This window comes from Rana temporaria, chromosome 1 (genome assembly GCF_905171775.1).
Source record: "Rana temporaria chromosome 1, aRanTem1.1, whole genome shotgun sequence".
Lineage (NCBI taxonomy): Eukaryota > Metazoa > Chordata > Amphibia > Anura > Ranidae > Rana > Rana temporaria.
Window position 1 is genome coordinate 150,036,375 of NC_053489.1, and position 26,885 is coordinate 150,063,259.

The 26,885-nt window shown below is 38.9% G+C and overlaps 1 protein-coding gene across 2 annotated transcripts in view; it reads left to right on the plus strand.

The window, feature by feature from the left end:
• PRR16 (proline rich 16) overlaps positions 1–26,885 on the plus strand; it is a 447,233-nt gene that overhangs the window by 327,658 nt on the left and 92,690 nt on the right. Inside the window, exons 2-3 of one of the 2 annotated variants that reach the window (XM_040344076.1) lie at positions 8,289–9,152; positions 10,010–10,094. In XM_040344076.1, the coding sequence (XP_040200010.1) occupies positions 8,289–9,032 (744 nt within the window). In that variant the 3' untranslated portion in view covers positions 9,033–9,152; positions 10,010–10,094. The remainder of the gene's footprint in view (positions 1–8,288; positions 9,153–10,009; positions 10,095–26,885) is intronic. The other variant, XM_040344085.1, reaches the window with a different exon arrangement.

The window sequence follows — 26,885 nt, forward strand, 5'->3', positions numbered from 1 at the left end:
ACCTTCTTTCCTGTTCCTGCTATCTTCAAGGTCCTACTTGGGACTTAGTGAAAACATCCCACAGCTCAATACATTTCTATGGGTGACACAGGGGTTTCAGTCATGTTCTTTGACAAAGCTTCTTTGGTTGGAATTTATAAAATATTCTTTTGCACATCATAGTAAAACATTGAAAAGTTTTCTTATGCCGCGTACACAGGCCCGTTTTCATGACGAGAAAAATGCCTTTTTTTTAATTGGTTTAGTTATGAGATGGGGAAATTAGCATAAGCAGCCCAAAGGGTGGCGCCATTCAAATGGAACTTCCCCTTTATAGTGCCGTCGTACATGTTGTACGTCACCGCCCTTTGCTCAAGCATTTTTTTTCCACGATCGTTTGTATGAATCATGTCGAGAAAAACGTCATTTTTTTCAATGACATGAATAACGGTCGTGTGTATGCGGCATTAGGCTGGCGCACAATATATTTTCTTAGTATTAACTACTTGCCTATTGGGCACTTTTAGCCCCCCCCCCCCCCCCCCCCCCCCCGGCTGGCCAATTATTTAGCTTTCAGTGCGGTCACACTTTGAATGTCAATAACACAGCCATGCAGCACTGTACATATTATCATTTTTTTAAATCTTTTTTTTGTGAAACATATAGAGCTTTCTTTTGGTGGTATGGTTTGTTGAAATTCTAAGTAAGTAAGTGCTCTTTTTATGAGGAATGTAAAGTATAAATAAATAGGTGATTTAAACATTCTGGAACGCAAATTACGAGAAATATGAGAAGCTTGTCTGATACAGTATTGAGCAAATGGTAAGAAAATGTCAGGTATTGGGATATAAAGGAATGTTTATTCTCCTTGGTAATTTAATAAAAATACAAGAGATGGACATTGAAGAACTTTGCACGGGGATTTGGGAAGATATCATGCATTAGGTATACGGCTTTCTGCCAGAAACATGTAGGATTCAAATTGCACGTATACCTGTGTCAATAAAAATAATATAAATCACCTTGAAGATGTTACTAGATTACCAAAAGCAGAACGTTTGAGACTGCAAAGGTATTTTGCAAAGATTTGAAATAATAGTTTAACCATTTTGCTTGTCGGTTTTTATTTTTTGTGCTGTAAACAAAAATAGAGCGACAATTTTGAAAAAAATTCTATATTTTTTACTTTTTGCTATAATAAATATCCCCCAAAAATATATATAAAAAACATAACTTTTCCTCAGTTTAGGCCGATACGTAATCTTCTACATTCTTTCGGAAAAAAAAATCACAATAAGCGTTTATTGATCGGTTTGCGCAAAAGTTATAGCGTCTACAAAATATAAATATTCTATGACATTTTTTTTCTTTTTTTTTTTACTAGTAATGGTGGCGATCAGCGATTTTTATCATGACTGCGACATTATGGCGCACACATCGGACACTTTTGACACATTTTTGGGACCATTGTCATTTTTACAGCGAGCGGTGCTATAAAAATGCACTGATTGCTGTGAAAATTACACTGGCAGTGAATGGGTTAACCACTAGGTGGCGCTGTACGGGTTAAGTGTGCCCTAGTAAGTGATTCTTACTGTAGGGGGGATGGGCTGTGTGTGACAAGACAGTGTTCACCGTTTCCGATTACAGGAAGCAGTGATTAGTGTCCTTGTCACTAGGCAGAGCAGGGAGATGCTTGTTTACATCAGCATCTCCCCGTTCTTCCTCACAGTGAGCGATCGAGTGTGGCGGCGTGCGTGCATCCACAATGCCGCTTCCTTAAAGGGGACATATATATATATGTGTTCTTGTGCCCAGGAATGCCATTCTGTCAACGTATAAGTGCATGCAGCGGTCGGCAAGTGGTTAATTTTCTGCCATTCCAATGCATTATTTACAGATCAACACATCACAAAAACTCTAATATTGGCTTATTCAGGCAATGTACCCTTCTAAGTTAAACAAACAATAATACTTTATATATGTACTGTATATACAGCTTTTAGCATATCAATAGCATGTAGCATAGCCAAAGTTAAGAGCAAACCAATGCACATTAGATAAATCTATCTGCATATCCATCAGCTGACTTGACAATTCTTAGGAAGCCCAATCCACCACCATTGCCTCTACGGTTAACTCCAGTGAAATTTGGAAGATTATGTAGAAATGGTGCAATACCCAGAGGACATGTCAACCTTCCCAATGTTAATGTACAGTATGTGCAATTCATAATATCAAAGGATTAAATGACAGGCAGCCATTGACACACAGACCAGAAAAGGATTGTTGTTCTAAGGCTATAATGGGAAAACGAGTGTGCTTTAGTGAAAATGTCCAATATCACAGCTTTAGGCCAAACTATGATGTTCAATCTGAAATAAAAAAAACACACAATTCCCTCATTTATGCTCCTTTTTAATGCCATCAGGAGGGGCATTCCACTGTATAATATGAAAACAATGCCTTCATTTGCGTCATACTCAAACCAGACAAGGACCATGGGGATTGTGCAAATTACCGCCAGTGTCGTCGGAAAGGGGGGGCTGAGGAGGGCTGGAGCCCCGGTTGGCTCTGGCTCTGGCTGCCTGGAGTCACCAGTGGAGTGCCTTCTGTCTACTCTACTCTGATGGGTGGCGCACACTACAGCTGAGTTGTAGGAGGAGGTCACGCCACCTGAAGTCTGGTCAGGTAAGTCAGCGTATGTCAGGTAGGTCAGTGCAGGTCAGGTAGGGTAGTGTAGGTCAGGTAGGTCAGTCTAGGTCCGTGTGCATCAGGTCAGTGTAAGTCAGGTAGGTCAGACAGTGTGCATCAGGTCAGTGTAGGTCAGGTAGGTCAGACAGTGTGCGTCAAATCAGTGTGTGTCAGGTAGGTCAGTGTGTTTCAGGTAGGTCAGTGTGCATCAGGTAGGTCAGTGTATGTCAGGTAGGTCAGTGTGCATCAGGTCAGTGTGCATCAACTAGGTCAGTGTATGTCAGGTCAGTGTGCATCAGGTCAGTGTATGTCAGGTAGGTCAGTGTGCTTCAGGTAGGTCAGTGTGCATCAGGTAGGTAACACCCACCACCCCCCTCCCCCGGTGTCGGGCCCTGGTCTTTTTTCCACCTATGCCCCTGATTACCGCCCTATATCACTCATCAATGTAGACCTCAAGATTATGACTAAAATACTAGCAAATAGGATGAATACATTCCTCTGGAGATACATACACCCAGACCAAGTGGGATTCGTCCCGCACAGACAGGCACCTGACCAAACCAGGCGACTGGTGGATATCATATCGCCGCTCAAATCAAATTGGGATGGGATAGGCATGAGAAAAGGCATGCTACTATCCCTTGACCTACACAAAGCATTAAATTCCCTGTCCTGGGATTACCTGTAAGAACTTCCTCACAGTCATACGAACATTATATAGTGAACCCTTAGCTAGACTGTCGGTCAAGGGATACAGTTCAGATTACCTCACCATACAACGAGGCACCCGGCAGGGTTGCTCCTGTCCCCCATTATATTTATACTAGCACTAGAATCCCTAGCTATTAAAATTAGGCTTAACACGGATATCCAAGGGATTCTTTGGGGTGGCAAGGTGCACAAAAGCACCCTGTTCACCGATGACATATTAATGCTTCTTTTGTCCCCGATTTCCTCCATTCCCAATATGTTTTTGAGGGGACAAGAGACCAAGAGTGAACAGACGCACACTATTTACCCCCAAACTGAGGGGAGGCCTGGGGGTCCCAGACTTAACCAAATATTATTATGCAACACAATTGGCGCAATTGACCTGCTTTCATTCAAAGCAAGCCAACCCAATATGGATACAGATGGAATCTTCTCACCTTCCCTCAACTCCAATAAGTCACCTGATGTGGATAACAGCCAAAGACAGACTGGGCATATTGTGCCCAACGTTGTCTATTTCTCTGGGGTTATGGGACAGGCTGACCAAAAGACATAGATTCAAATCCCCCCCCATACCCATATGGCCCATTTGTTGGGCAATCCAATTTTCCTCACGGTTCTCAGTCCCTCCACTTTTAAATTGTGGATGAACAAAAGTTTCCATCATCTCACGGATTTCTGTGACCATAGAGGATTACTGTCGAGAAGCACTTTACAGGAAAAATACCTCCTCCCCATAGGGGAACAATTTCTATACTCCCACATTACGTACTTCCTGAACTCCCTGAAACATACTGGTGACTTAACCATCTCAACGTCCATGGAATACTTGTGTAGCACAGTGTATAAACACACTGGCCATATATCTATGATTTATGCTATTCTATATGAAGTATCCACTAAATTACCTTGCATGGTAAGTTGGTAACAGGATCTAGGGGAAGAGTTAGAAGCAGCAGAATAGAGGAATCTGGCACAATTCAATTCTAAATCTCACATTAATACCTCCCTGATTGTTTTTCTGTGATGGTATCTAGTTCCAATCAGATTGGGGTCTGCAGTCCAGGGGACCTCCTCCAGGTGTTTTCGTAGTTGGGGCCAGGAGGGTACTGTCCTCTATACATGGTGGACGTGTAGCAAAGTAAGGCAGTTCTGGATCTGCATATACAATTTTATCTTCTCCCTCGCCCAAGTTAACCTAACAAAGTCTCCAAAGCAGGCTCTTCTGGGGAAACCGGTGGAGGGGACCCCAGGACACGTGAAATGCCTAATTTAATTAATCTTTATGGAAGCTAGGATTTCCATAGCAAGATCCTGGAGGTTGCCTATAATTCCCTTTGATCTTCTGAAGGCAAAATTGACATGGATCATGATCAATGAATGTATGGTGCCTATCCACTGGAACAGGCTTGCCCACTTTGAGAAAACATGGAATCCATGGATAAAATACCTGTCAAATCCACCTGATTTGGAGGGATAGACACTAGCACCCTATATAGCAGGACCATAGCCCGGTACCTAGACACTACCTCTTTCTTCCTGTCTTTTCACATCTCTTTCGCTATGGTTTTCCCCTTATCTTGCCCAATCCTTCTCCCCTCCCCCTCTGTTTTTTTTCTCCCACTTACCTTTCATTCTCCATTCTTTCGACAAGATGGATTAACCTTTAACCAATTGTTGGTCTGGAGTGACCTAGTCACTAAATATAAAGTGCATGAGTCCAACTAATGGAACAGGCAAGAGTTAATAATATGTTCCAAGTTAAGCACAGACTGCAATGTGCCTATTATTACTTCACATGTATTTATTTTATATTACACAATAGTTCTCCCTGTTGGGGATGATGCAAATAATACTCAGGTTCACGGTCTACTGTTCGGACTTCACACCTACAGTAACCTGACTACCCGACCAATGAGTGGAAAGCCACCCATTGGTCCGAGAGTTATTGGACAGTTTGACTTTGTTTTTCTTTTTCTTGTATGCACCCAGTTCCTTAATATGTGGGGCCAAAATGGGCTTCCCATAATGTATTACACTTTTTTACCAATAAAAACGATTTTAACGAAAAACACACAATTAAAAAAATATAATAAAAAATATATATATATATCGTCTGTAATTTAGATTAGCCTTGTGCTTTAGATCTCAAAAAATTGCTCCTCAATAGATAAATAAGTATAGTCCAATAACATTTCTGAAGTGTAAAGTGACACAAGCAATCCACCACAAAATGACAGGTGCTCCACTCTGAGTGACCCCATTCTCACCAGCCTCTCACCTCAGCTAGCTTAAATACAAGCCTTCCAATGTTAGAAGGCAGCAGCTCACAGTCCCGCTCACCAGATACACCACTGATCTATCGCTTAGAGGACTCCAGACAGGTAATGTCTAAAAGCTCACAATGAGGATTTAAAGCCCCAGTTAAGTAGATAACGAACAGCATGAGGTAAAGAAACTCCTCCACTCTTGGCCCGAGCGGGGATGACGTCACCAACAGCTCTCCTGCTTTCCTTACGCGTTACGTGGCTGTACAACGCCACTTACTCATATGATCCTATGAGTAAGTGGCATTGTACAGCCACGTAACGCGTAAGGAAAGGAGGAGAGCCGTTGGTGACGTCATCCCCGCTTTGTGGCCGAGAGCGGAGGAAATTGTTTACCTTATGCTATTCGTTATCTACTTAACTGGGGCTTTGAATCCTCATTGTGAGCTTTTAGACATTACCTGTCTGGAGTCCTCTAAGCCAGTGGTCATCAACCCTGCCCTACAGGGCCCACTAACAGGCCAGGTTTTATGTATTACCATGGGGAGATGCAGTCTAGAATACTGCAATCACTGAGCAGCAAATGATTTCACCTGTGATGTATTTCAGTTATCTTGCAAACCTGGCCTGTTAGTGGGCCCTGTAGGGCAGGGTTGATGACCACTGCTCTAAGCGACCGATCGGTGGTGTATCTGGTGAGCGGGACTGTGAGCTGCTGCCATCTAACATTGGAAGGCTTGTATTTAAGCCAGCTGAGGTGAGAGGCTGGTGAGAATGGGGTCACTCAGAGTTGAACACCTGTCATTTTGCGTGGATTGCTCGTGTCACTTTACACTTCAGAAATTTAAATGGACATTGTTATTCTACTCTCTGCATATTATTGGACTATACTTATTTATCTATTGAGGAGCATTTTTTTGAGATCTATTCACTTACACAATTAATTGCATGAAGATTTGGTTAACTTAATACATTGCACAATTGCACTTTATGTTATTATTGGATGCACTTTATCTATGCACATTATTGTTTGTTCACAATATTTATTAATCCATTTGGATTGTTATCATTATTCATTATTATTTTTCTTTGTTCCAGTCATACTGGGTCTTATTCAATATTAATATTGGTTTTAAATCACTTTATTAATTGTATCAATTGGTACTTATGTGCACAGAGACTCATTTTGAGATTTTATTATGCGTACTTATCTTTATCATCAATTATTGAAAGTTGCAGTGGACCTATTTTTTCACACATATAGTATATTTGATATACTATTTATTATTTCACATTTTAATTTATTTACTTAGTGCATTAGCATTGTTCTCTGGGTGGTATTTATACCACCTATGGTATTTTTCACATAAAATCACTCTCGTCACCCTCCACATTATCCAGTTGATGTTTGGCAGGTAGTATTATACTTGGAGTGAAACACAATTTTCTGACCCACAGGAATTGCTAGTTACTTTTGTTATACGTGTCATTCATGATTACTATTTTATTTGTATATTAGCAGGCGCCATTACACCCCCTCTTTTTAACATATTATCAGTGTGTGAGCACTATCTAGTTGTGGCTTCTGCTTAGTCTCCAATTAATTATCTATTTTTAGTTCTTAGTGCCCTAGTTAGTGTGGTTTTGCGCATTAGGTTCCCCTGTTCACAACAGTTTTAATTGCCATCCTCCAACACTGGCTGTAAAAATTTACTAATGTCTGCTCCACTGCCTCCCTTTTCACTAACCAGAGCACAGCGAAAAGGCTCTATAAAACAATCAAGGCTATTTGATTGAAATTTAAATGGGCTATGAACTGTTTGAGGTTGATTTACGTTTTTATTTTTCTTTAGCTTAGTGAATGTGACAAAATTTTACTTTGTAAACAAGAGCCAATCATGTGCAAGGATGACAAAAAAACTGTATTGTCACTTTCACATGACTCGATGATCGAAATAAATAGAGCTTTGCCTCATTCACTAAGCTAAGGAAAAATTTAATTTGTAAAGTGAAAATTACCATGCAAAGTTAAACAACCAATTTATATTTACCTGTGTGACATGTTTTGGTCCCTGTGTCCCTGTGGTCCCTGTGTTGTGAGAGAAAGGGGTGATTGTTACATACGTTCTCATTCTTGAAAGTACTAGGTATGTCAATGAAGGGACATGCAAGTAACAGGAATGTTAGTATAAAATGGTGTTTTTCAATAACATGTTGCTTTGACCTGAGTCCCGGAGCAACAAGAAGAACACAGAGTGCCATCTTTAAAAAACACAGACATGGTCAAAATATACTCATTTGTAGAGAAAAAGCACAACATGATGTTTTCCCCATTTAATATTATTTCATTTTGTAAATACATTCATAGATGGGAAACAGAAAAAAACAGAAAACTGCATGGTTTACATACATACATACATACTGCAAAAAGTACTGAAATGTTGTGATAACATATCTGTAAACATCTCTCTCTCTGATCTATTTCTTTCATTCATTAAACTGTCACAATCATCTGAGCACTGGTGATAGAATAAGGATAATTTTGTGTTTTTTACAAAATCTCTCACCCTGACACAAATTTTAGCTGTTTTGTTAATGTTTTAAAAGCTAATTGCATGTATTTTGCATGTTCCACAGGTGGTTGACCAGATTGACAATTTAACTTCAGATCTGCAGCTGGAGGATGAGATGACAGACAGCTCCAAAACAGACACGTTGAACAGCAGCTCAAGTAGCACAACAGCTTCTAGCATAGACAAGGTTAAAGTTCGAGCCAATGCACCTTTAATAAATCCACCTGCACATCCTTCAGCTGTCCTGACAGTACTTAGGAAGCCCAATCCACCACCACCGCCTCCACGGTTAACTCCAGTGAAAATTGAAGAAACTCAAAGATTAATCAACTCCACCAACACTATAAAGAAAAATGGAGGATTACTTAGAAATGGTGGAATTCCTGGGGGACCTGTCACACTTCCTAATGGTGATGTATGTGCAATTCATAATATCAAAGTGGATAAAATGACAGGACAGCCATTGACACACAGACCAGAAAAGGACCGTTGTTCTCAGGCTACGACGAGAGAACGAGTACGCTTTAGTGAAAATGTTCTTTATCATGGCTACTGTCCAGACTGTGATGTTCGATCTGAAATGAAAAATAAAGAGGTACATCTTCATGAGGAGTCCATCCCCTTAGCAGCAAAACTTCCTCACCATTGTCCTTTGCCATCAAAACCATTGTATCCTATGGAAAATGGTGGATTAGGAATTACCAGTGGTGTCTGCCATCTGCCTTCAAAACCAGGAAGTCAGCCACCGCCAACTGCACCAAAACCACAAAAAACTATACTGAGAAAATCAACCACAACAACAGTGTGATTATTTTTTTATATTTAGATTTTTATAATATTTATTAAAAAACGATAATGAGCACTTTAAAGCAATAAAAAGCCCAGATTCAACCCTCCTCTCTTCAGAAGTGTCATAACAATCAATTTGGTAAGTGTCATTTTATCAGTGTTAATTTTTGAAAATGTACTTTTTTTAAATGGGAAATTTATAAAAACAAAATGAAGGTTTTAGGTCTAAAATGGTTTATTAGTAAAATAAGCAACTATACCAATAACAGAAATAAATATTTTAAATAAATATTTTAAAAAGGCAATGCTCACTATTTAAAAGAAAAATGCTCACAGATATGGCGTAATATTCTACTAAAAGGCAACACCTGGCAGCATAACTTCTAGATAAGCATAATAGTGTTTATAGTGTTTAAATTATTAATATCAAAACTTTAAATTAGCTATTTGAGATTAGGTTGAATGTCGGTAGACTGTATACAAAATCTTACAGCCTGCTCTGTTTCTGTTACCATAGGTAGACTAAATCTTCCACTGCAGAGAGTTTGTAATCCTCATGATAAAAATATTGATATTAATTAATTGTATAAAATCAATCAATTATCATAGGAGAACAAGACACATGTGCCATGTGTATGATGCTTGGTAACTCTAAGAATTGAAATACTGTTTGCCAAAGGAGTGCTGGTAAGATAGTGAGTCAAACAACTCACCAGCATCTACACAAAACTGTATTGTCGGATCATGGTGGACTGACACATTTAAGTGTTTTTCTACTTCTAACAAAGAGTAACAAAAAGCTGTTCAACCTGAAAAGTAATGACAACAAAAGGGAACTGCTCTGCCCAGGAACCTTCTCTTTAGGTCATGGGAATGTTCATTACTGGGTATTGTTCTACCATTAAATGGCTTTTCCCCTCAATAGGAACTCATTGCAAAATATCAAAAAACAGAATTACGTTGTTTGTTACCTGTTAATATTCACTTACCTTTTAGAGAGAGTATTGTACGGGAGCATACCTAATGGATCCTGGAGCTTTACGTTTGGCCACAAGGACTCAAAACTGAATACGACTGTATGGTGAGCAAATCATTTTTAACATATTAATATAGTGACTAAATGGTTTCTTGTTATTGGTATACTTGTTTTTCTGAAAAACAAAACACAGCTGTATGATCACGTTCTAGAGCTTAAAAAAAATGTTTTGCAAAACTGTTTGATCACAGATGTAAATGAAAAATAGACACAAGAAGATCTGACCGTGAAAGGGGGGTTTTGTAGAAAAATCATGTTATATACAAAAGCAATTATTCTGATTGGTGTTTAGCTGACCAGTTGATGGCCAGTACAAGAGGCTTTTTAAAGAGACATTGGGGTTGATTTACTAAAACTTGAGAGTACAAAATCTGATGCAGCTTTGCTTCCAGATTTCCTTTTGTTAAAGCGTAATTTAACAACAAGTTAGTAGCTGATTGGCTACCATGCACAGCTGCACCAGATTTTACACTCTCCAGTTTTAGAAAATCACCCCATTGTTGAAAACATCCCTAGTGCTGAGCTTATCTCAAGGAAATAATAGTATTCACCCAGCAATATCAATTTGAGAAGATCCTGAGATCAACGGGGAGTTGCGTTTGTTCTCTGACCCAATCGGTATCAGACAGTTAGAACATGGATGATCTCATGTCTAAGTTTTATCAATAACAGGTCACAATGGGATTCATATATAAAAATGCTAGTAAATGGGTAAGTCATGAATGAACAAATGATTGGAAAAGTAGCTATAGGAAGCAAATTGCCAAACATGTTTCTTAAGCTAGCCATACATGTGTAGATTTCTCTCATTAAAAGAGAAAGATCCAATAGATTCTGCCATCCATGCTAAACAGCAGAAATGTCCCTTGCTGGCTGCTGTATTCTAACAAACGGCACCCATGGCTGTCAGAATATCCAGGCAGTAACTGCATCTGCTTGGATGCAATCATTGTTCAACCCACAATTTTCCACCCGGCAACTTCAACAAAAGTTACTGAAAAAATTTACTTTTGTTGAGCAGGGTAGTGCCCACAGAGTTACACACAATCCAAATGTCAAATGATTCAACTGAAATCAGCTAAAATTGGAGCTGTGCATGCAAGGTTTTAGATGTAGAAGATTGTTCATAAGGTTTTTATAAGCTCTCTGGTTATGCAATTGATTTTGACCACAGTAAACACAGACTGGTACATCACAGTAAGTACTAACACGTTTTTGTATTGTGTTTTAAAAATAGTTACGGATCCATAGTTTGATCATTTTATATATAAATGGATAGACATTTTTGCTTGTTATATTAGTTTTATTGAAATAATAAGAAATTAAATACCAAAAACATAAAGAAAATAATTTATGAAGCAATAATTGTTGAACTATTCTGTCATCAAAATATTTATACAATGTTCATTGCTTATACTACTTTACATATTTTGATGGAATCTAAAATTTCTCAACTCCCCAAAAATGTCCAGGCTCCATCCTGCAGTTCGGTCAATGCAGCTGTCTGTGTTAAAGTAAATAAATATAGGACTTACATTGTGCCACATCCAGAAGTATATGTGAAACAAACATATGTGAGGATAAACCCTAACATAAATTTTGGACTTTAATTGGCACATACATGAGGCAAAAAAAAACATAAATAAAATTACATTTGTATTACAAAAATTGTTCAAAGAGTATAAAACAATAAAATCAACGTTCCCAGTAAGTTATACTGTATATAAAAACCTGGCCAAACAGATCACCCCCTATAGGAATAAGGACACCTATAAAGTATTAACACCAGTATATCACATAGAAAGGTATTTACTGTAAGGTGTGCAGGTCCAAATCCAGTGGTCAACACATTTTGAATATATTGATACAAAAAAGATTCACTGGCGCTCTATGGGTTAACACTATAGTCCAATATAATATTTAAGACCCTCGTATGGGCTGTAAACGATCCGTGCTGCAGAAATCCAGGTACCTAGAAGCACCACCAAAATACAGTTACAACAAAAAGGAATTCTGCGCTCATAAAGGTTTACCATTCTAATTCCACATAATGTTTGTGAGGAATAACATTCAGTAGATCTCAGTTTGTTCGGAAGAACCAGTTCTTTATGTAGAAAAGATAAACAAATGTATACAGCACAACGCAAAAAAATGTTCCCAGTGCCTGCATGAAAACACACACAATCTTTCAGGGCTTCAAGGGTTAAAATTTTGCAATTTTGTTTCCAGCTGCATTCATAGAAAACAACCGTGCTGATTGTAATTGGAGTACATTACCCAGGACGTCACTATGGCGTTTGATGTCACTTCCTAGTTAATATCTGGCATCTGGGCTCCTGTACACTCTCCTGTATGTGTCCAAACGTGCTCCAGCCTCAGTGTTTGCAGCTGCTAGGAGCGCAGCACAGAGATGACAGCCATGGAGAGACAATCTTCCTGTTGGAACGTGCTGACAAGCAGGCAGAGAAAAGTTCAGCCGAATGTTAGGCGCCCTCCAGTGGACAAAGTGCAAATTGCATTGAGGGAAAAAAATTTAAGTTGTAAATGGCGATTATAAATGAAAATCTTTTTTTGATATTACTGACTTAGGTCTTCCAAAATAAAAGAGGGGTTTTAAAACAGTCCCAGACTACGCGTTTCGCCCTATCCAGGGCTTTGTCACAGTCTGAGGGCGCCTAACATTCGGCTGAACTTTTCTCTGCCTGCTTGTCAGCACGTTCCAACAGGAAGATTGTCTCTCCATGGCTGTCATCTCTGTGCTGCGCTCCTAGCAGCTGCAAACACTGAGGCTGGAGCACGTTTGGACACATACAGGAGAGTGTACAGGAGCCCAGATGCCAGATATTAACTAGGAAGTGACATCAAACGCCATAGTGACGTCCTGGGTAATGTACTCCAATTACAATCAGCACGGTTGTTTTCTATGAATGCAGCTGGAAACAAAATTGCAAAATTTTAACCCTTGAAGCCCTGAAAGATTGTGTGTGTTTTCATGCAGGCACTGGGAACATTTTTTTGCGTTGTGCTGTATACATTTGTTTATCTTTTCTACATAAAGAACTGGTTCTTCCGAACAAACTGAGATCTACTGAATGTTATTCCTCACAAACATTATGTGGAATTAGAATGGTAAACCTTTATGAGCGCAGAATTCCTTTTTGTTGTAACTACATTTTGAATATAGTGAAGCTTCACCAAGACCATATGTTGTGGGGTATGATTATAAAACCAAAAAAAAGGGAAACATTGATTTCTTCAGAATACATTATATGAATAAATCACATATAACAAACTAGGTTTATAGTTTGTATGCTCACATCAGAATGGCTGAATGTAGTATGACAATTTGTGGGGGCATGCACAGGGGTCTCAAAACAAAAACACTCCCTGGGGCGGCTTGGATGTCAGTAGAACTAAAAGTGGGATGCCTTATGAAAGATGAAAAATTAAAAGGGCCACAGAGAACATTACCGGGTGTCATCATCTAAATTCCTGTGTATGAAAATGAATACTTTGTAAACAATACTCACATATGGCCTCATATCTCATGGTAGCATATTGAGACGTTAGCGCCCAGGCATAGAAGGTAAATTTCACCCCCACGGCCTGCATTCAGCCTGCCTGACATCCAAAATGGCACCGGGATGTGATTTCATGACGCCGCATGCACCCCACCACCGTGCATGCGCAAGATGTCGCCCGATGTAGCATTGTCATTCCCCTTTGGACAATTCCTGCCCCACTGAGAGCACATCTCTGTGTTTAAGGTTCAGAATGTGATTTTTAGTGTAAAGCCCACTGTGCAGTGCCTGCACTGTCTCCGCCTCCCTGCCCCATTTTCTGCTTTCCAAAAGAGAATTCCAACATGGTAAGAGCTTGATCCTACTTGCATCCTTGATAGGGTGTCAGACCTGCTTTGTGAGGTGCCCTGATTCACCGAAAGACCCTTATATCCAGATGAGACAGCCCTGTAAAGAAACAAACAAAATATCAGAGTGTGCAGGTGGAAAATCCTTGTAGCAACTGGAGAATAAAAGAATGATTAGACCCCCAACCCCTTTTAAATCCAGAGACCTGACTCCACTCCCAATGCTGACATTGTCACCAAGGGCTTGGCCCTGCTTACTTCTTAACAGTCCCTTCTCTGTGTTCCCCCATGTCCTCCTGACTATTAAGGCACCAACCTGCTATTCAGGAAGCTGGTGCCATCTTGAGCCTTACATCTGGAGCACCACACCCCTATGTCTGCCTTTACAGAACCTGATCACTGGACCTGGGAGCTGGCAGCCACCAGAACCGACAGCCTTATAGACCTTGCCCCAATGTAAGTGCTCAGCCATCCAAATTACTCCCACTGGTCATTCATGTATGTCAGATGCCATGCTGTTAGCAGTGACGTGACATAGAAAGGGCGGCGGTATCTCTGATGTGATGGGTTGTGACTGGCAATCTTGGCTTCACCCTCTCTATCTCGTGTGAAAGGGGGAATGAAATATCAGGTCTCATGGGACAGAACAGACTTCTTTCATAAATGGAAGACTTTTCTGATCAGAAAGGTTGCTTTAAAGATGACTTCTAGGCTAGTTTTTTTTTTTGTTAAACTGTGAATGCACGTACTGTAAAAAAATTATTACATTTATTTTAATGCAGCAATTTTAAGAAAATATGTTCAGCCTCTTGTAATACTCTGTACAGCAACTGTCAAAGTTGGGGGGGATGGGGCAGATTATGAGCCAATTGAGTGTGCTGCATTAACATGTACCTCCAAAGAACATGCATATGGGAAAAGAGAGCAAAGCAATGAGATGGATGAGTTCATTATATCACTGCTGGTCCCTCACTGACCAATCAAAGTTGGAGGCAGGAGAGCTGCATGCTTAAGATAAGTCAAATATAGCTTTGTCCTACTGACAGTTAAGGCTGAAGGCTGACTTATAAAACAGCTCTCATGTATGTATTTATTTTAAATGTGTACTTGAGTTTACTTTCAATAGAATGATAATGAAACATATGTGAGCATTGCTGATGCATAAGTGACACATTTAAAAAAGGATGCTAAGTGCTATAAATAAACTAAAGAACTAAGACAGTTTTAATAAATTAATAAATACAGTATGCCTGTGCAAAATAGTTCAATACAGTACCTCACTGCATCTGGGCAACCAATCAATTACAGTATCTTATCGTATGTATCTTACATAATAAATCAAAATTCATGTAAACTGTAGGTCCAAATCACAGTGCATAAAATAAATTAAATATAAAAAGTAAATTAACCACATATATGTGTAGATTCCATTCTTCACAAACTGAGTGTGCATTTGTGCAAAACTAGTGCAGGAAATTCCACTCTTGTGCTCCAGTGCTGGTGTCACTTTAAAAAAGAATCACTCACGAGAATCAGTTGACCTCTTACAACTAGAAGGTCAAAATGTGCTTCAGAGATAGACTTCTTTTTCCCCTTCCAGCCAGATCACTATTTTCCATCCTCTCCACACAGAGATTAGATACAACTAAAGAGCGTCTTCTTTTTCTCATTAACCTCATAAAAAGAGATTCCAAAACTGAATTGTTCAAAAGCCTCTACTTCACATGCCTGGGTCCTCACAGTCTTCATCGGACAGTGCTGATCAGCATAAGGTCAGATCTGATCCTCTGCACATCCACACTCCACAGTTGTCAGGACAGGAGAGCCGACCTAGAGGTGGTGTTATCATCATTGTAGGATTATTACATACTGACACAGTAGTGCACAGTATTCCCATGTAATCCTGCCCAGCCAGTGCACATCCTCTGTATGACCAACAGTGACCCTGAGAGGGAGCAGCACTGTTAGTCTAGAGCTCCACCAATTAGGAATTTCCTTATGACATCAGCATAAAGGCCTTCTAATGTAGCTGCACCCCCCCCCCCCCAGCTATTGCAAGCAGTGGTGACGAACCAGAGGTATCACTCAAGTGACCATTATAGAAACATTTTACTTTAACTTTTTTGACAGTTGCCTGTCATGTTGTAATTGCTCACTCCACTACTTAAGTCTCCTGAAACGATATGCTGTGGGGTTTTATCTGCTCTAAAGGAAAGCTATGTTGTGTTTTAAAAGTAAAAAATATTATTATTGCACCCTCTAGTTGTCAGACATTTGTAGAATTCTTATTTTACTGTTTCTGCTCCATATTTTATTGATTGTATTACTCACAAAGTTCTGTAGATGTTTCCTGCAAATAGAACCCTGATGGTCATCTACATTTTAGATATTATACTATTGCTCATACCATAGTGCAAGAAGCTTGTTGAAGGCCACAGATCCAAAAAATAGCAATGCTAGCAATACGTTATGTGTAAAAAAACAAAGGTATCGTCTTTATTAGATGGGGAGCAAGATAAATTTGAATGGAATTCAAAGAAATCATCAAGGATATATCAGAGAATTTGAATAATAACAAAAAAAAGGCCAAGAAACTGATGTGGATGACAGAAGATACGTTGAAAATTACACAAACAAGAAGAGAAGCTAAAATCAAAAATTATAATAATTTTGTAAAATAATTGAATATTGAGAGATTGAAGATGGGAGCAAATGTGGCAAAAAGGGTTGCTTTCTAGATGATCTATCCATCAAAATAAAATGCCATATTCCAGTATGTATGCTCAAATATGTTTATGGAGAAATCAGCACCAATAAAACTAAAATCAAGCAAGAATTGAAGGAATACACAGAAGACCTTTATAGCAAAGACATCAAGATACTTATTCTGAAACCAGCTATCTTCTAGTAAAAGATGAGGTCAGACTAGCACTGAGATTGCTGCTAAAAAGGAAGGCCACATGCAATCCACATTGCATCATAATTACTAAAAGCAACTGAAATAGTGTCAATGAAAGAGCTAACAAACCTATGTCTATGTCTGGAAAACTACTCAATGGTCAAGAGATTGCAAGAGATCAGTTTATTTTCAAAGAATGGAGACCTGACAGACTGTGTAAATAATGGAAAGAAAATTACTTTTATTCCCAACATTATTCAATACAGACTACAACCTTACATTGAAAGAAAATCATAAGATGTAGAAACTGGATTTAGAAAAGACAGAAGAACTAGATATATTATTGTAGATTCACCCCAGATAATTTAAAAAGCCATGGAAATCAAGAAAGAAGTAAATATATGCTCTATTGATTACAGCAAAGCCTTGATGGTATCAGACATGTAAAATTATGGCAAGTCCTAAGGAAAATAGGTGTACCTAGATATGTCATTGTTCCTAAAAATGACCTCTACACTGATCAAAAATCCACAGTCACGGCAGAAAATGGAAACACAGATTGTTTCAAGATCAGAAAAAGAGCTAGACAAGGCTGCATACTCTCACAATACTTTTTTACCATTGTATGCTGAATGTATAATGAGAGAAGCAGGGATAGAAAAAGATGATAGAAGTTTCAAGATTGGTGAAGGAAACATAACAATCTTTGATATGCTGATGACATAGCTAAAAATGTACCTCTAGACAGAGTTAAAGAATAGACTAATAGATGAGACTGCAACAAAAAGCTTACAGGATACTAGTCTTTCCTTAAAACATTGTCACCAGGACAGAAAGTATTGGGAAATCTCCCCAATAGTAAAAATCGGACAGGCGGTCTAACCCTTCCTTGTGTTATCTTGTGTGGGCGCCATTGGTTATTTAACCATCGGTTAAAAAAAAGCAAACTTGTTTTAAATTTAACCGATGGATTCCTAACCGATCGTTAGTAGGCACAACCATCGGTTAAAAATCCATGCATGCTCAGAATCAAGTCGACGCATGCTTGGAAGCATTGAACTTCATTTTTTTCAGCACGTTGTTGTGGTTTACGTCATTGCGTTCTGACACAATCGTTTTTTTAACCGATGGTGTGTAGGCGTGACGGACCATCAGTCAGCTTCATCGGTTAACCGATGAAAACGGTCCATCGGTCCGTTCTCATCGGATTGACCGATCGTGTGTACGCGGCATTACAGTATTAGAACATTTTGGTTGAATATAGCCCCCAAGTAACAGGTTTGATCACAAATCGTAGCTGTTGGAGTCATTCCTAATACATCACCTGGTATTGGTCTGGTAGAAACTCCATGTGTTTTTAAAACCACTGCAATCCAGGTAGACCATATGGTTTAATTCCATTTGGCCATTTTAAACAAACTTTGGGGTGCACATTCCATCCCTGTTTACTAAGGGAGTGAGGGTTAAATGTCTGCCTAATCTAAGTAGTGTGTAAAATAAAGGAATACTTACCTTATTCCTTGCTACCCCAACAGCCAATGCTCTTCTTGCTTGTCCTGCATTGTACAAGATGATGAAGGGACCACAAAACTAGCAAAGAGAATCAGCTTCATGGTTGACCTGCCATGAATCTTAAACCATTGGGGAATAAGCATTCTTAGGAAAGGAGTGAAGAAAAGTATTCCTTTGCTTTATACCCTTCCTAGAATAAGTGAGCATTTAAGACTTACTGCTAGCCTACCTTCTTTTCAGTGATCATTGGACTATTTACCCATGGTATGGATTAAGGGGCAGAGCACACAATTCTATTCTCTATAAGCTATAAAGAATTATAGTATATAAAATCTTCATGCAGCCATGTATAACTAGGGACTAAAGAGTTGACTGGGATCACTAAAGCTTCAAAAATGTCAACAGAATTTAATTCTCTTTTGTTTAATGTGCCGTTGTGTTCACAATTTCAATTCTCTGTAAAAGCTGCCGTTTTACATTTGTTTTGTTTTGTTTTTTTCGAAGAAACATTTAATTTTCTTATTTGTCAGCATTACTTATATTCATGGACATTTTTTTGGAGTCAGCTTAGCACTGCCAAATCACAACAACCCTGTGGAAATGGTTTACATTTTCTTAGTAGTAGGAAGCGAAATAATATTGAAAAGTTGTATTAAATTAACCTATGCTCTAGAATCCAGCTTGGATTTAATGTAGATCTCTCACCAAAGATTCTATCTTTCATTTCCATACATTAATTAATAGCAACACAATGAACAAAATATTTTCCTTACACAGTAGGATGTCACAGTATGAGTCCTAGGTAATGTACCACATGATATTTTACAAAGATTCGCTTATCTGAAAATAGACTTTAATAATGCATTAGCAAACTTTTCAAAGTTTTTTCATCTAACATTTTCCTTGTATGTTTGCACTTAGCAGATTCCACTGTACGATCAAATGAATTTCCAAAGTGACACTTAGGGGTAGAGTTACTAAAACTGGAGCACTCAGAATCTGGTGCAGCTGTGCATTATAGCCAGTCAACTTCTAACTTCAGATTGTTCAATTAAGCATTGGCAATAAAACGTGGAAGCTGATTGGTTTCTCTGCAGAAAACATCTGATTTTGTACTCTCCAGCTTTAGTAAATAAAGCCCTTAGTATATCAGGTACCTCGATCTCCAATTCTCATGGTCACTGGCTTTAGTGCCACCTATTCCTGTCTTATTTACTGTTTTCAATGTGAGAGGCAGCCTAAATACATAGATAAAATTCATATAATGTATTACCTGTAAATGATTTGTATTTCCATTCATCTAGTCCTGAGATTTAGACAGTATAAACAAATAGATGACACTTGACAGATAAAATATCAAATTACAAGATCTTCTTAATCATTTAACCTCTCTATGCAAAAATGCTGCATTAAAAACAGGGGAACAAAGATCACATATTAGGAAAAAATATACTTACTTTACAACTCTGCTTTTGCATGTAGCACCTAGGCGAGTGTGATATTATAGACCTTTCAGCAAGATCCTGGGAAAGCTAAATGATCTGGGGATTTTGTATTCCCAGCTTACCTAGGATCTTACCAGAAGACCCATGGTATCAACCTTGATGAGAGAAAAATAGGTATGTAAGGTAAGTCAATCTTTCACCAATTTGTGATTTATTTTTCTTTTATGCAGCTTTTTTGCGTATAGGATAGGGGACCTAATAATTAAGCAGAGTTTGTATTTTGATAGTATTCTCACTCCACCTGCATGTTGACTGGACAGTGAAGGAGCATGTTTCTTGTCAACACATGCGCATGTAGCGCACCTCCCTGACTCCCAGTACTTGTCATTACTGTTCCAATCTGAATGCTACCATAAAAGGGGTTTGCAAATTCAAGTACTTAAACTAGTTGCATTAAAGATGAACACTCATTTAATGAATTATGAATTTATTAAATACCGTATATAGCTGCATCACTTGTGTCTTTTATATCTTCCTGCAGTTCAATTTTAATTGCATTAAAGAGCAACACATGTTTTGGGTGCCAGGGTAGCTCTACAAGGGAGCATTTGGAGGTGCCTTCTGTTTATGTCTGAATTTGCGATTTTTTTCCTCTTTTCCTCCCATGTGTTCACTCTATAATGTAACAAAAAAAAGATACCTCATCTATCACTGGTCACATATGTCAAGATTTCCAGGGCATGAATAGATTAAATATAAAACAAACAAGCTGCACCTGTTATTGACAACCTCTGTATGCCTTACTTAATGCATATATATATCACTATGTTGTCTGTTTTTACCCCATACTCTTGTCCTAGTGAACTGATAGTTTATAATTAAATCCCCCATCCATTGGATATCAGCTTTGTTGTCAGTAACTGGCTGTGTATTTTCAGACTATTCACCCAGCTTGGAATATTATATGTCACATATGATTAATGTCCAGTAAAGCTGCACCTATGTGTGCAGAACGAGCTGTAAAGTCAAGAACTGAAAGTCATTATCTATAAAAGAAAAAGAAATGCAGCACAATAAATCCTTAAAATGTTTGTTTAAAAATCATAAATTTGCAGTGCATAAAATCAATTTTTATGCACTGCAAATTATTGATTTTTAAACAAGCACTTTATCTTTGTTCCATTATCTTTTTTAGCAGACCCTACATTGATATGATTTAGAAAATTTAGGGTAAACACTTTAAAGTGGTTCTAAAGCCTAAATATTTCTACCAGAATGCGTTCCTTGCGTTAAGGTAAAAAATGTTTAGGTATTACTATTGCCTCTCGCCCTGGCCCCTTTTACTTACCTGAGCCCCCACTTGATCTAGCACTGTGCCCATCTGTAGCAGCACTCTCCCTTCTCCCTGATGTCAGTCAAATTCTGTGACGGCAGAGTGGGGGCTGGGACAAGCTGCACTGTCTGTTTCTATGGACACAGTCAGCACTGTTCGAGATCAAGCCCATAGGCGTGCCACGATAAGATGCACCATTGCATAGAGAAGGCAAGTATAAACCTGTTTGTTATTTAAAAAAAAAACATTGAGTTTACAATCACTTTAAATACTTTGCTTGAACAATATTTTTTGTGTTGTTTCCGATATTCATCTTTTATACTTTTCTAGTAAACACAAATGCTACCTTTTATTATACATTTAAATACTTTTATGTTTAGTGGCTGATATACCACTTAAAGAATAATTTTCCTCCTAGCCTTTCTTCATTTCAGATACCCAGTTTTTTTTTTTTTAGTTAGCTTTCAGATATTTGTGATTTTTGTTTTTCTTTTTTCTTTAGCACCTGAAATTAACAAAGGTTAGAATAAAAAAAACTATTCCTATTTTAAATTATCCCCATAATCTTAAAAGTTGAGGTCCACCTAAAAAAAAAATATTAAAAAGCCAGCAGCTACAAATACTGCAGCTGCTGACTTTTAATAAATGGACCCTTACATGTCCAGCGCGCCCACAATCTTGGCAGCCGAAGTCGAGCAATCTCATCTCTCGGCTGCCCCCGCGACATTCTCGGTGAGGGAATCAGGAAGTGAAGCTTTGAGGATTCACTCCCTGGATCCCTACTGTGCATGCACGAGCAGCATGGCGTGGCGCGTCTTCACTGGTCCCCGCTGTCTCCTGAGACCAGTGTGTTTCCCAGAAGACAGCGTGACTCCCGTGGGAGTAAATTCCCGGAAGTGGGTGCAAATGCATGCATTATACAGGTATCTGAACCCCCTGAAAGGTGCCAAATGTGACACCGGAGGGGGGGGGGGGGTTCCGAAAAGCAGAGGTTCACTTTTTGTGTGAACCTCCACTTTAATGCCTTAAGCCCTGTACACATGGTCCAGAATATCATCAGGAAAAAAACTTTGTTTTTCCTGAAAAGATTCTTGGCAAGATTCTCTTGCCGGCGAGTGTACACACACTCCATTCGAAAAAGAACCGCTGTTCTTTTGAATGGCACGAAAGCGTTGACGTCATCGACTATGACAAGTATGCGCTCATCACATTCGATGCCATTGCCACCATCTTGCTACACCCTACCTATGCCTTGGAAGCTACCGCGCATGCGTCAAAGTCATTTCGAGCATGCACGGGTTTCCATGGCGACAGGTAAGTATACAAACGCTCGGGTTTCCTGCCGAGAATCACAACGAGAAAATAGAGAACAGGTTCTCTATTTTTCTTGTCTAGATTCTGGGCAGTTTTCTTGATGAGAAACCACAAAGCCTCGTACACACGCACAGTTTTCTCGGCAAGAACCAGCAAGAAAACTGCTGGCAGAGCTTTCTTGCCGAGAAAACCGCACGTGTGTACGAGGCTTAAGTGGGTAAGGCATGGATTTTAGTTTATAGATTTGAGTAGTGCCATCGTTCGTAGTTTTTCAACATTGACCTGTTTTGTTTTTATAGTTTGTTCATGACCTCTTGATTTATTAGGAGGGACTGCTGTAGAGGAATTGGAACAAACCAAGAGAACTTTACCACAATTATTTTAATCAATTGTATCTACTTGCAACCTTTGAGAAACCTCTCCTCTCGTGTACTGCATTCGTATAGCACCTACTTTAGTTTAGAAAATTTTACAAAAAAAATATATTCTTTTGGAGTCCTAAGATGACACTCAAGAAATGGGTTTAGCTGTCACTCTCACATGCCTATCTGTGTGAGAAGCAAAAAAAAAAAAAATCATTCTTTTAATTCTAAGGCAGCACCCAATGTATATAATATAAAAAGGGAAAAAATGTGGGGGGGTGCATAATGAGGAACACCCTTCAGAAAAGAAAACAGCTTAACCACTTCACCCCCTTCCTGACCAGGCCATTTTTTGCGATATGGCACTGTGTTACATTAAATGACAATTGCAGCACTTGATCACACTAAAATTGATGTCCTTTTCCCCCACAAATAGAGCTTTCTTTTGGTGGTATTTGATCACCTCTGCGGTTTTAATTTTTTGCGCTATAAACAAAAAGAAGACTGACCATTTTGAAAAAAAAAATATTTTTTAATTCTGCTTTAAAATATGCACAATAAAAAAAAATAATAATAAAAAAACACGAATTTCTTCATCAATTTAGGTCGATATGTATTCAGCTGCATATTTAGTGTAAATTGATTGGTTTGCGCAAAAGTTATAGTGTCTACAAACTATGGGATATTCTTATTGAATTTTTATTTAATGTTTTTTTTTAGTAATGTCGGCAATCCACAAATCGCACACCTAACTGACACTTTTGACACTTTTTGGGGACCAGTGACACTAATGCAGTGATCAGTGCTAAAAAAAATGTGCTGTCAGTATACTAATGACACTGGCTGGGAATGGGTTAACATCAGGGTCGATCAAAGGGTTAAGTGTGTCCCTAGGCAGTGCTTACTAACTGTGGGGGGATGCATTGACTGGGGGAAAACAAAGATACATGTTTCAGCCTAGCATCTCCATTTTTTATTTCTGGCAGAACGCCGATCTGCCTTGTTTACATATGCCATTCTTCCTCTCCTCCAAACAATCAGGGGGTCCCACTGATTGGCTCCCGCTGTGTCCAATCACAGTAAGAACAGGTTGCCGATGTCACACGTGTGGCCCAGACCCTGTGCAGGAAATCACATACATGTACGTGATTTTGTGCAGGAGGGCCGCCCTGTCGCAGTATATCTGCGTGGAGCAGTCTTAAAGTGGTTAAGCTGTAGGAGTCCCATCTTAGTAGGGTTGATTTTCTGAATAAATATAGACTGTTCAGTTATCAAAGTGAATGTTAATTAAAAAAGATGAAGCTTTGTTTGCCTAAATCATCCTATCAACTATATGCAAGCAAAAGTTATTTTTATTTAACTGTACATGTTTGGGTATTCAAAATGAACACATATTTACTTTATTTACTAAGCTTAGCAAACATACACTTTAAAAAGTAAACATTTATTTCTACTCCTTTAGTAAACTTATATATTTTAATCATCAAAATAAAGTATAAATCATATCCTGCATGAGCCAAGCTCCACCATGTCTTGTCTTGGAGCAAACAAAATTAAGTGACGTGAACTCAGGTAAAAATTATTGCCAAGGTTTGTTTAAATGCTGTGTAAAAAGAATTGGTAGAAATAAAGAAATTGATTATGACTAGGTTATACATCAGAAGCAAGGTCAACATGTATCAAACACATTTAACAAGTATTGTGTTATAGAACATCCATTTGCGTTGTGTTATAGAACATCCATTTTTGTTGTGTTATAGAACAACCATTTAAAATAGAAAAAAAATGCATGTTCTTATACTCTGTAATATCAACTAGTAATTCTGGTAACACAACAGATAAATTATTCTTGTTGTTCCTTAGTAACTGGCTTATTGTACTTTAAACATATCTGCAAACCTCATTTTAATATATTGTATACTTGAGCAAGAATTAAGAAAGATAGAAGCGGCTTCTTTTCATGACTTACAGAAAGCATAAATACAAGGGAATAATTAAAAAGTAGGAACATATTTCAAGGAAGCATGCATTGGCATGCAAAGTGATGTCTATTGTAAATTACTGCACATGAAACACTTTGTACTTTATTTAATCAGAAAATAAGTATGCTGAAGAGGTAAAATTGCATCAAATTTTATGAAGCAATTCACATTATGCAACAGCACACAAGGCCATTACTTTCCAGGATACATTACAATCTTATGTGTAAGTGCATATTTCTAGGTTAGTTCTGCCTCTATAATTATTCATGAACTGAAGACTATAGTATAGATTAACTGCCACTATGTAATTGCTGCTGCACATTCTTTAGTCACAATTCTTTGCCTGCACCATACAGCGCATCAAATGACACTTAGGTCTTTATTTATTGTAATGTTGCAAAAATTGATGACCCCAAAAAGACCAGGGCCACCAATGAGTAGCTCACTGCTGTTTAGTGTATGCAGACCAACTGGTTACCAAGTTACTGCAATATGTGTACTGCTTTATGTCTTACTGAAGAAAACTATAACATGCAATTGAGGTATGCATTAAACCATATCACCCAACTATATAGTCCATGTCACGATCAGGGGTCAGGCTCGGAGACCAGTAGATATAGCAGTAGGGGGACTCCCACCAACCAGCAAGGTAGGTACACAGGCAGGTCACCCTGGCGGATGACACAGGCTCATCTGAGGCGCAGAGTCAAAGTACTAACCTGTGTCCACCAGAGCTCCTGATGGTGGAGATGGGTATTGTTGCGTATCAGTACCAGGTTGTGGTCTTCAGGATCTCCCCACCAAGAGGTGAGCAAGTCTGGTCCAGTAGCTGATTTATCGGGTAAGGATGAAACAGAAACATAGTCGGTAAACAAGCCAAGTTTACAAATTGACTAACAGAGAAACGCATGCGACCATTACTTTCAAACGTTCCCAGTCTCTCATTCCTCCTTTCTGTAAGTCTGTGATCAATTTGAATACATAGTTGAATAAAGGCCTCTAGATCATTATGAGTCTCTACTCTGGCAATATCATCTTTTACCTGTTCAGAAAGCTTTAGGCGGAACTGACTTTTCTGCACTTCAGGGTTCCAAGTAGTATCTGCGGTTCAACATCTGATTTCAGCTGTGTGCTCAGCAACAGAGGTTTTACCCTGCCACAAACAAAACAACTTTTCTTTAGCAGTAGTGCAGCAGTTGGGATCATCAAAAACCTGATTTATCGCGGTCACAAATGTCTCAAAATTATTCAGACTGCTAAATGTCTTGTTCTATATAAGGGGAGGCCCAATCTAGAGCTTCCCCAGTAGGAGGTTGATAACAAACATTACCTTCTGTTTTTCAGAAGGTAATGCTGTGGTTTGAATTTGGAAATACATGTGACATTGGTTATGGAAACCTCTGTAATGGTGGCAGTCTCCATTGAACTTGGGTGGGCACGTCATATGTGCATTAGCATCATCTCGATAACGTAGGTCCAGCAAATGTTTCTGCAGAGCATGGATTACTTCCTGCTGCTCTTTCACCACATTCTCCAGTCTGGCAAATTTTTCTTTGTATGTAGCACCAAACTCCTGCAGCTCTGCAATTTGCTGCCTGAAAGGAACCACAACATTTGCTATAGTGGTCCCAATGTTTTGGGCCAGATTATTCTGTCACAATCAAGGATCAGGTTTGGAGACCAGTAGCTATAAGTAAGGGGACTCCCACCAACCAGATAGGTCAGGTATACAAGCCGATCACCCTGGTGGATGACGTGGGCTTACCTGAGGTGTGGAGTCTAAGTACTAACCGGTGTTCATCAAAGCTTCTGATGATGGTGATGGGTTTTTCTGTGTGTTAATGTTAATACCAGGTCGTGGTCCTCAAGATCCCCCCACCAGGAGGTAAGTAAGCAAGGGTCCAGTAGCAGATATAGCACATTACGATCAAACAGAAGCATAGTCTGTAAACAAGCCAAAGGTCAGTAAAAAGTGGTTGCAGGTTGGAAACAGGCAGAAGTGTAGTTGGGGACCAAGCCAAAGGTCAGTAACGAGTGGTAGAAATAATACGGGCAGCAGCAGGGAAGACATAAGCGAGCTATAGGCTGGAGAGAGCACAATAATCTGGAAATAAGAAGCAC